Genomic DNA, 12,046 nt, shown 5'->3' with positions numbered 1-12,046 from the left:
TGGCTCAGCCCTGGGGTACCCCTCTATACCGACAGTTGCCCGGGCAGTGCACGGTCTTCAGGACTCTGACTTTCCACCGGGAACCGCCCGTTTTTAACCCCTTGGAGACCCATTGAGTGCAATTGCACAGCAGCTCCATTTGCACAGCATCTATTTTAACATTGTTTTTGTTATATATTGTACTTTCGCTGTTGTCCTGGACGGTGATCCAAAGGACACGATTTATATTAAAGGTGTTTATTTTGACCACTAACCCTTTTTGACTGCGCTTCTAACTTTTTTCTTTCTGCTGTTATGTTATCATCAGGGACTGGGGTTCCCTGTTATAAGAAGCTGCGGTACTAATTGGGTTGTGGTTTTCCTACACATTTATTTAACTCATTTAGCAAGACACTATCGCTCCGAACTGGTTCATGTCACATGTTTTTTAGTTTTGTATTTATTTTATTTTATCTTATATCATTTTCAGCCTCTATTTGAAGTAACATCTATATTTGGCGCACTTTATTTTTTATTTTTTCTTTGTTAGCTATAAGATTACACTCCAATCGTATAACACACATTAGGCAGAACAGACATCATTGTAGATCTTATCAAAAAAGCCCCATTATAAAATGAAAACATACTTATAAAAAAGCTGCCAGATCTATGTCTTCGTTAAGGCCATTTGGCGACATTGTACCCAGCTGGTGTATCCAGTATGTTTCCCTATGTCTGAGTATCATTACTCTATCGCCACCATACTAGCTATTTTTAATATGTTCTATCCCTATGATCCTTAGCATTTTGGGGTCTTTATTATGTCTAATATTAAAATGCCTCAAAACACCGTGGGTCATCACTCCTTTTAGTTTATTCCCACAGTGTTCCAAGAAGCGTTGTTTTAAACTCCTTTTAGTCCTGCCTATATACTGAAGGTCACACTCACATTCTAAAAGGTATACTACATGCGTAGTTTTACAGTTGATCAAACTTTTAATGTCATATGTTAGCATTGAATCCCTAGCTTTAAATGATGTAGCACCATTTAGTATATGACTACACGTAATACATCTACCTCCACATTTAAAATTCCCTATAGCCGGTCTTTTTGCCTGATTAATATTGCCATCTTGACACTTTTTAGGAATTTTAGATGGTGCCAATTCATTTTTGAGTGTTTTGGCACGTCTATATATTACCTTTGGCCTATCAGTGAGTATGGATGCTAATACGGGGTCACACTGTAGAATATTCAAATATTTCCCTATAATTTGACTGATTTTTTTGGATGCTGCATTATATTTTGTAATGAATAGCATATTATCATTAGTCTTTGTATCCCTACTTTTATCCTTTTTGTTTTCCAGTGTATGAACTCTATCAGTAGCCAAAGCTTTGTCAAGTGCCCTATCAATATGTCTCTCCTGATGCCTTTATTAAGTAATTTAGTTTTAAGTGCTGCGCATTGACTAATAAAATCTTCTTCCCTACTACAGTTACGTCTGATTCTTAAGAACTGGCTATACGCTATATTTGAAATCCATCTCGGGTGATGATTACTACAGTAGCTGCGTCTAAATATTTGTTAGAATCTACTTCTTTATAATGAGTTTTAGTTGTTATTACATTTGTATCGCTGCTGGATATAGCCAAATCTAAAAATGTAATATTAGTAGGACTATATTCATGGGTGAATTTAAGATGAAAGGGGTTAAAATTAATGTAATCTATAAACTTTTTTAATTCAGTCTCACTACCCTTCCATACAATTAAAATATCATCTATAAAACGTTTAAAAAATATGAGATTCGCTAAAAAGGGGTTATTGTTCCAAATGTAAAATGACTCCCAATACCCCATCATTAGATTTGCAAAACTCGGGGCAATGGTAGTTCCCATAGCCGTTCCCTTCTTTGGTAGGAAAAAGTCGTCCTGGAATTTAAAATAATTATGTGTTAAAATAAATCTAATACAATCTAAAATAAATCCTCTCTGCACTGTACTTAAACTGGTATCTCCCTGTAAATAGTATTCTATAGCTAAAAGGCCATCCTGGTGTGATATATTGGTATAAAGTGATTCTACATCACATGTGACCCATTTAAAATCTTTTTGCCAACTAATTTCACTTAATAATTTTAAAACATGTGTAGTGTCCTTAATATGTGACGGTAATTTGGGAACATAATTTTGTGAAAAAGAATCCACATATTGAGGGAGATTGGCGGTAAGGGAATCGATTCCCGCCACTATAGGCCGACCTGGCGGTACGTTGAGATTCTTATGGATTTTGGGAAGGTGGTATATAAAAGGGATCTTAGGTTGTAAAACATTTACAATTTCCCATTCCTACTTATTAAGTACACCTAACGCAAATGCCTCATTGAGCGTTGAGTTAAGGTCTGATTTAAAGTCTAATGTCAGATCTCTTCTCAATCGTTGATAGGTGGTATTATCACTAATAAGTCTAAATCCCTCATCCAAATAATCTATTCTATTCTGAATAATAATCCCTCCACCTTTATCTGCTTGTTTAACTACAATGTCATGATCACATAACATAACGCATTTGCGTTAGGTGTACTTAATAAGTAGGAATGGGAAATTGTAAATGTTTTACAACCTAAGATCCCTTTTATATACCACCTTCCCAAAATCCATAAGAATCTCAACGTACCGCCAGGTCGGCCTATAGTGGCGGGAATCGATTACTTTACCACCAATCTCTCTCAATATGTGGATTCTTTTTACAAAATTATGTTCCCAAATTACCGTCACATATTAAGGACACTACACATGTTTTAAAATTATTAAGTGAAATTAGTTGTCAGAAAGATTTTAAATGGGTCACATGTGATATAGAATCACTTTATACCAATATATCACACCAGCATGGCCTTTTAGCTATAGAATACTATTTACAGGGAGATATCAGTTTAAGTACAGTGAAGAGAGGGTTTATTTTAGATTGTATTAGATTTATTTTAACACGTAATTATTTTAAATTCCAGGACGACTTTTTCCTACAAAAGAAGGGAACGGCTATGGGAACTACCATTGCCCCGAGTTTTGCAAATCTAATGATGGGGTATTGGGAGTCATTTTATATTTGGAACAATAACCCCTTTTTAGCAAATCTCATATTTTTTAAATGTTTTATAGATGATATTTTAATTGTATGGAAGGGTAGTGAGACAGAATTAAAAAAGTTTATAGATTACATTAATTTTAACCCTTTTAATCTTAAATTCACCCATGAATATAGTCCTACTAATATTACATTTTTAGATTTGGCTATATCCAGCAGCGATACAAATGTAAAAACAACTAAAACTCATTATAAAGAAGTAGATTCTAACAAATATTTAGACGCAGCTACTGTAGTAATCATCACCCGAGATGGATTTCAAATATAGCGTATAGCCAGTTCTTAAGAATCAGACATAACTGTAGTAGGGAAGAAGATTTTATTAGTCAATGCCCAGCACTTAAAACTAAATTACTTAATAAAGGCATCATGAGAGACATATCGATAGGGCACTTGACAAAGCTTTGGCTACTGATAGAGTTCATACACTGGAAAACAAAAAGGATAAAAGTAGGGATACAAAGACTAATGATAATGTGCTATTCATTACAAAATATAATGCAGCATCCAAAAAAATCAGTCAAATTATAGGGAAACATTTGAATATTCTACAGTGTGACCCCGTATTAGCATCCATACTCACTGATAGGCCAAAGGTAATATATAGACGTGCCAAAACACTCAAAAATGAATTGGCACCATATAAAATTCCTAAAAAGTGTCAAGATGGCAATATTAATCAGGCAAAAAGACCGGCTATAGGGAATTTTAAATGTGGAGGTAGATGTATTACGTGTAGTCATATACTAAATGGTGCTACATCATTTAAAGCTAGGGATTCAATGCTAACATATGACATTAAAAGTTTGATCAACTGTAAAACTACGCATGTAGTATACCTTTTAGAATGTGAGTGTGGCCTTCAGTATATAGGCAGGACTAAAAGGAGTATACTAAAAGGAGTGATGACCCACGGTGTTTCGAGGCATTTTAATATTAGACATAATAAAGACCCCAAAATGCTAAGGATCATAGGGATAGAACATATTAAAAATAGCGAGTATGGTGGCGATAGAGTAATGATACTCAGACAAAGGGAAACATACTGGATACACCAGCTGGATACAATGTCGCCAAATGGCCTTAACGAAGACATAGATCTGGCAGCTTTTTTATAAGTATGTTTTCATTTTATAATGGGGCTTTTTTGATAAGATCTACAATGATGTCTATTCTGCCTAATGTGTGTTATACTATTGGAGTGTAATCTTTATAGCTGTTGGATTCAATAGTATCAGTAATTTTATATTTCATTTTTAACGTATTTCAATTTTTAAGTCTGCATCAATTTATATCAATTGTTATTAGAGATTGCTAAATTTATTTATTTATAATCATTAGGATTAATAGCTTCCCAAATTTGTAGATATGAATTTAATACTAATCTATCAATAATACCTAATGCAGTTTTTTCACATAACATTGTTTAGTATTTTTGCACCTATGGGGTTATTTTTCTATAAGCAGAAAATTTAACAAATAGCCTAGTGCCATCTACTGGATATACTGGCATAGTACACTCTAGTTGTATACATCAGCTATGAAGGATTTATTGGAGAAGTGTCCTAATTGGTTAGGGACATTTAGGAATGATAATAAATAGATAGCCCAGCAGCCTTGTAGATACAGAGCCCCTGACGAAGAGAAAGTGTTTCTCGAAACGCGTAGGGCTGTATCTACCAAGGCTGCTGAATTTTGAAGCACCGCCGGAGGATCCTGAGTCTGCTCTTGTCGGACTGCAAGAGAAAGCACATCAGCCCAACCCCTTGAGTGACGGTTTGAGGACGCGAACGCGGTGACGTCATGCGTGCACATGACGCGGAGCAACGCCGAACTCTAGAGGAGGGTGTCTGTGACTGAGGCTTCATCCACGCAGGAGACGAGGACACTAAGGCTATCCCAGTGTATGCTGAAACCACGGATGAACTACCACAGATGTGCCTCTTATCTACTTACATTTTGTAATTGTTTTTAACCGTTATTCTTTAGCATTAAACTTTACATACTACACTATGGGTTTTGCGCCCTTTTGTTCTTTTCTTTTTCTGTAGTTTCCTTTGGACCCGAGGGTTGGATCCAACTTGAAGGAGCTGCATTACCCATTCATGAATTGGACTGGACTTTTCATACATACACATGGTATCTCAATGTGTTTTTATTCCATGACAGCATAACAAATCATTTCTGTGTGATAGGGCATGAGCGCTAGCTGATTTATCTAATCAAGAGTTATTAAGTTGTTCTTAACCGAATCATACTTTGTTCTATCAATTTATCCTATCTGCATATATTACCTCCCCCCCCCCCCCTTTTCTTGTATACAGTATACTGCATTATCCATGACACAGAGATTGAGAGCAAAGGCTTTAGAATGCAATGAATTATAATACAGGAATTAGTGCTGCAAAGCAAAACTACATTCTAGGAGGAAGAAAACTAGGCCCCAAAGATGTTACAATGTAAGAAATGAAAAATGCAAATGCAAAAACACAAGCCTGGATTACAGAAATGGAGCTATAACATTGTTTTCTTACGTACCTGTACATGTTTTCCCATCCCCTGCAAGAACTGATGCTTCCGGACAGGTGCACACAGGCCCTCCAGCTGTTTGAACGCAGCCATGACTGCACACCTTGTAATCCTCTGAGCAGGGAGTTTCATCTAATTTGACCAAACGGAGCATTTTAATCGTCCTACCCAGCTTGCACCTATCTCCCGCAAAACATTTACACACCTACATGAAGGGACTTATTGATGTTTTAATACAGTTTCACTTCCTTGCTAAAAGTACGTTGTTCTTGCACCTGCCTTAATTGCATTGGGAGCAAATTGTTTTTTTACTGAGAGACTCAAACTGACATTTTAAAATGAACTTTAAAAAGATGTAGACTAGCGAGATACTCTTCCCGATTTGCATATTTCTAAGTATGGCATATGTCCTGATATGCGATTATCGATTATTGAGCATTCATTGTCACTTATGAATCGATAATGGTTAATGCACTTTAGTGAATGTATCATATGCACAGATGAGCGGTGCTCAACGTCTTTGACTCTTCTTTAAGGGAGACGGCTGTGCAGCTAAACATTAAAATGTAAAGGCAGCTCTGGAAATAAGGACTCTGTTGGTAAACATTATGCTACTTTTGTTGTTGTAATTGTGTGATCTGCTAGATGCTGCATAAAAGCTACAGGTAAATCTGTTTCTTGGAGTTAATTACTTTTCCAAGTGTCGTGCAATTAGCTATTGTACTTTTAATAGACATATTATAATTGCCTGTGCGTGCTTGTAAATCTGACAACAAAAAAGAATACCCCATTGAAAATGCAATTCCACTGACTCGACATTTTAAAGCTAATTTGTTGGGTAATAAATACTGTGTTTACTGAAAATGTGCAGCCTCAAACCCACCAACATAAATATAGCCGATAATTAATCTCAGACGTTCTGTTACCTACATATAGAACAAAATGCTTCAAACTAGGGACTTGAAACTTAAGTCACTTTAATTTTATTTCCTTTACTAATAGCCATATTATAACATAGTAACAGGGTCATTGGCCATTGCCGCCATCAGATACCTTATGGCTTAGCCCCAATTAGTAAATATGTAAGTACTGCATGTATGTATGTATATATATCTTTATTTATATATCGTCATCCATGTACATAGCGCTTTACAGCAGTAACACACGTCACACAATAGGAATAAGCTCTTCAACATAAAAGTAGACATTTAGGAAAAGGAGTCCCTGCTTTGAAGAGCTTACAATGTAAGTTGATAAGATATAATAATTCTAATAATAATAATATGATATACCAGCAAAATTAGTCCATATCACATACTGTATGTGATGAAGATCCAGACCTGTCTTTCTTCAGATGCTACTCTATTTTCCCACAGTTGCCAACAGACCAGCCAATCAAAACCAGCACTGAGTCACTATGACACAAGTGACCTTGAGTTGATATATATATATATATATATATATACATATATAATCTGTTTTCTTAATCAATATAACAGTCCTATGCAAGTGAACTACTGTACTACTTACCATGACATGTTTTATTGTCGGGAAGTAGAACAAAACCTTTAGGGCAGGAACAGTAATAGGAGCCAGGGATATTTTCACAGCCAAGAGTGCACCCATGGTTCCAGAGGGCACATTCGTTAATATCTAATGAGAAGAAAAGATAAAGAAATTACCTGGACGCCTACCAGAAAACCAATTTTCTAAAATGACATCAGACCGCACAAAACACTTCAACCTCAATGTCAAACTGCTGTATAAGAGTGAGTGAATAATAAGTGTGTAATTAATAACGTCACAATTTGTTTCTTTTTTAAAGCGTTCCTGTGATGCAGTTTCTGCCGCTGGAGTAGAAATTCCCAGCAGAAATTCCAAACTTTCGGACTGTCTGCAGTATTGAGCTAAGCTGCCACTAATTTACCAGCACTCAGGATGATATAAAAATACAATCTGTTTCTTGCATTTTTATTTATTTTTTGGCTGACTTGAGGGTGTCTAGAGTACGTAAAATCACCATCTATTTATGGCCATAGTTATTAAGCAGTGAAATTCTATTCACTTGTAGGGGCCGTACGGTGTCTTCCTTTGCCTGTAAGTCCCTGTCTGTTGCCAGTGTCCAGTTCTAACTCGGGGGGCGGGGGGTGAACATTCAGTATTTGCTTAGCTGGGACATCACAGAGGTACGATAGATCGGGGAAGGTACTTTACAGTAAGTTATAAAAAATGCAGCGTGGATGCTGCTGTAACACATGAAACGGCAGGAAACACGCTGTTATTTACAGTAGGTCTAACGATAAAATCCTTCAACTTCAATCCTTCAATTGCAGTTTTTTTCCAATATTTATTCCATTATTTCTGTGGTGTTACTACATCTTAGGATAGGGGTGCTCACGCCCCCCCCTCCCCCCCCCCCAGCAGGTCAGGTTTCCAGGATGTCCCAGCTTCAGCACAGGTGGCTCAATCAGAGGCTCAGTCAAAAACAGAGCCTCTGATTGAGCCACCTATGCAGAAGCAGGGACTGATTGAGCCACCTGTGCTGAAGCAGGCAAATCCCGAAAACCTGGCCTGTTGGGGAGGCTTGAGGACTGGAGTTGAGCCCCCCTGAGTTGTGGTAATGTTTTCAGATTGCTTGTACATATTCTTTTAAAAGAGCGGAAAATACAGTGTGCAGTGACATTACCTTGTCACCATTTGCTTCACCAACATCATCCTCCATCATATTTTTAATGGCAAAAACTAAAATACAGATATTATGCCAAACTTTCCCTCCCGCAACCCTCAGAACATCAAAAAAAAGAATCCACTCTATATTTTAGAAATAATGTAATTCATTTAGCAATAGTACTTATGGTAAATCATTTTTCATTCTCCAGATTTTCGTTTTTTAACTTACATCTTACCTTCACAGTACTTCCCATCTACGCTCAATGCAAAACCATCCAAACAGCGGCACGGCTGGCGCTCTGCATCCATTTTGCATATGCTTGTGCAGTGTTTCTCTGCCAACGTGCACGCTTCTGGTCCTGGAAATGTACAGCATATAGGTTTTGAATAGGCAACCTCAACACAATGTTTTGCAATACACGCTTGGGGATTATGGAGCAAAGTCTCTCGGCTGCAAACCTGCAGCAAAGTGGAGCCAACAAAAAAATCAAATTGCTCTGAAAAGATTGGCTTTTCTTTAGTAAACACGGTGTGTGTTTTGCTCCACGTTTGCCCTGGGGTTTGCAGCCGGGAGAGTTTGGTACATATCCCCCTTGTTTTCTTAAACTTGTGACATGATGAAAACATTATTTCAAGATTTGCACGTACGCAGCGCTCTCACTAGGTGAAAAGAAGCAGTTTGTCATCATGCTGAAAGGGATTATGGGCCATATTTAGTAAGCAATGGTAGTGCAAAAGACACCTTCTATGCTGCAAAGAGTCCTATTGAGAAAAGCATTGCTTAATATACTTTAAATAGCCTGTAATTCTTTCACGTTCAGAGGGCACTCTGGCAGTGAAAGTGTTAAATTCAATACAAATATACAGAACCAATTTAAATTGCTTAAAATGAGCAATACAGGAAGTAGAATGATAATACAGTATAAAATAAAGTATCCGCCCCTGTCTATTTTACAGGCACAGCTACATCCCTACAGTCACAGGTTTCTCAAATGTGGATCACACTGAGGTACATTTACCAGTCACAAGTAGCTGCCACAAGGCCCTTAAACCAGGATCACACTTTATAGATAGTGAAAAACTATGAAATTGGGAGAGGTATTCAAGGAAACTGCTAGTGTCTGCATTTTTCCTTAACCCTTTGCAATCTGTATTTTGTTATTGTTGTTTTATTAATAAAGTATTATGCAACTTGTTTCTTACATACAGTATATACATATGTAAAACCTGCATGAGGCAAGCAGCATACTCACACTGCTCCCTGTCAGGTTCCTCTCCAGTGTGCCCTGGACATGTAACTTACTGTATGATGGACATAGGATCAGCCAATAATTAAGTTTTATTTATAGCATCAACGTTACAGTCCTAATAAGAGACCTTTCTCTTATAGGGACCGAAACGGTGATACTATGAATAAAACGTTTGCACTTGACTTAAGATGCCCGTGAGTGCCTATCTTCTATCAAAATGTATGATTACTACTATTAGAGCACCCCAGCAAAGCTCACCGCTGTTATGAGTGTGTGACCTACCAATATTGTATCTACATAGACATAGAATATATATATGTATATTGGGGATTGGGGCACACACTTAACTAGTGTAAGACAGACTACTGCAGAGGGTGCTGCTATCAGAGTGCCTATAAGGTAGTGTACAATAATAATAAAGAGATAGGCCCACCATAAAGATGCAAACCATCTGGTATTGGCCCAATGTTTCAGCTACTCTCTGGAGCTCTTGATAAAGTGGCTTTTGGACTTAATATAATTTAAAGGTTGAGAGTTCTTTATATATTAAATATGATATATTCATAGATAATATTGCTATTCATAGATTTCCAAAGAAACAAAAACCACCATAGCATAGTTACATATTTGTTTAATGAACATTGACATTGCTAAGTTCTTTCCAGAATGCGGTTTCAAAAGTAGGACAGTAATCAGGGAATAGGCATTTATAACCTCAATACACAGCTGGCTCACTTATCCTGTACTGATAAGTGTGCCAACTGAGGAGAAATATGTCAGCTTCAGTGTTTTGGTATTCTTACCATATCCTTTCCTTCAGTGGAAATACGGCACACTGTATCCCTTCAAACTGTAACTGTTTAACACTTGTTAAGTTGTAATCGAAACAAGAATGGTGTGTTTTGATAAATTAATGTTACATTCATAACCCCAGGGGTTTAAACGTTTGTAGCTCTGTGTTGGGTGGAAGTACAGTAGCAGCTAGTAGTAGCTGCCTCACAGGCTAGCCAGCTATTACAGTAACACCAACGTCAGTGATATGCTATGGGGAAACACATATGTATTCCAAATAGTGTTGTGTTCCAATGGTGTCAGCATTAGTGATTAACCCTTCAGCAAGGAAGTCACTCCCATTTTATTTTGAAACTTTACCCTTTCAGGAAAGATAAACATTATAATCACACACTAAATTAAAACAACACTTGCACAGCACCTTTCTAATGCACTCTATTGAATAATTTTTGAACAGTGAAGATGCCAACTTACCAGAACTAAGCGAGTAGTTAGCAGCATTGTGAGGTTTCAGTGGATGCACTACTTTTATGTCAGCAATTTGCAAAATGGATGGTTTTAAGGTGATTGTAACAACATCCTTCCCCGTATATTTATTTGCTCTTCGGATGGAACCAGAATTCCCCTCTGAATAGTAGATATGATCAGAGAAAAGAGAAAGGCCCCAAACTCTTTGTCTCGAAGAACTAAGAAACGAAAAATGCCATGTTTACAAGCCATTCAACTATAAATGTTTGGAGTATTTGCATGAACTGAATACACTACCCATACACGTGTTCAATTCAGATTTTACCACTTCTACCCCTCCTTGTTTTCCCTTACCTCCCTTCCTTCCTTTTTTGCCTATTACACGCAGTATGTTATCTGGATACCATTTGTAGTTTGACTATATAGACTAGAATAGCATCACTGTCCATTGCATATTGTTTGCCAGATCTGTATTTATTTTTGATAGTAAAATGTATTTTTTTGCATATCATCTAGTGTCGTTTTCACGTATTTTTCTATTTGAATGCTGGGAACACTTTCTTTGATTCTATAGAGGGAATCGGGGTCCCTCTTTTGTTCCCGTGCACCACACTAACATTTATTAAATAATTATTTCTATTCATGTGCTCTAAATACCATATACTTTCTGTACATTTATCACGTGTTCAACATGATTGCCAGAGTTTTGTTACAATCGTGCAGTTGAAATCAGTGTGAGTACTGTGCACTTAGGATGTTTGATCTTTTGCTCTATGCTTATTACTGCTTGTTTACACAGAGTCCCTTAGGCCCCTCCACTTCTCCACATCACTACTGTGGTCACAGGGGGTGCACTGGGTTTTGGCACCAGTTTTTTTAGATCACGGGGTATTTATGGTTTGGTTGTTTAACTGTTTGCTGCTCTTAAAAAATACTCCTGTGAGAGCCGAAACGTTGAGTATTAAACTTCACGATCTTTGGCTTACTTTGGAGTGCCTGTCCTCTTTTATCCCTTTTTCCATTCCACGGATGGTTTGCACCCAGTTTTTCTTTCTTTTGTCCATTAGTGAGTGCCCTTTTTTTTTCTGATATATATATATATATATATATTTATATTGTGATACCATCACTGGCCTCTGGGTGCTGGAAAAGGGCAGCTATGGGACTTTCCAATGCACAGAGAGTTAATCTCCCTAGAGAACCCAGC

General features: G+C 37.1%; 1 protein-coding gene across 4 annotated transcripts in view; it reads right to left on the bottom strand.

The window, feature by feature from the left end:
* The window catches only part of EGF (epidermal growth factor), a 201,479-nt gene that overhangs the window by 77,212 nt on the left and 112,221 nt on the right, over nt 1–12,046 (bottom strand). For all 4 annotated transcript variants that reach the window (XM_075617161.1, XM_075617162.1, XM_075617159.1 and 1 more), the window contains exons 6-9: nt 10,846–11,057; nt 8,566–8,688; nt 7,190–7,312; nt 5,669–5,791 (exon numbers count right to left, since the gene is read on the bottom strand). In XM_075617161.1, the coding sequence (XP_075473276.1) occupies nt 5,669–5,791; nt 7,190–7,312; nt 8,566–8,688; nt 10,846–11,057 (581 nt within the window). The remainder of the gene's footprint in view (nt 1–5,668; nt 5,792–7,189; nt 7,313–8,565; nt 8,689–10,845; nt 11,058–12,046) is intronic.

This window comes from Ascaphus truei, chromosome 1 (assembly GCF_040206685.1).
Source record: "Ascaphus truei isolate aAscTru1 chromosome 1, aAscTru1.hap1, whole genome shotgun sequence".
In the NCBI taxonomy this organism is placed as follows: domain Eukaryota; kingdom Metazoa; phylum Chordata; class Amphibia; order Anura; family Ascaphidae; genus Ascaphus; species Ascaphus truei.
Note: the sequence above shows the minus strand (reverse complement) of the source record. Positions and strands in the feature narration are given on the sequence as shown.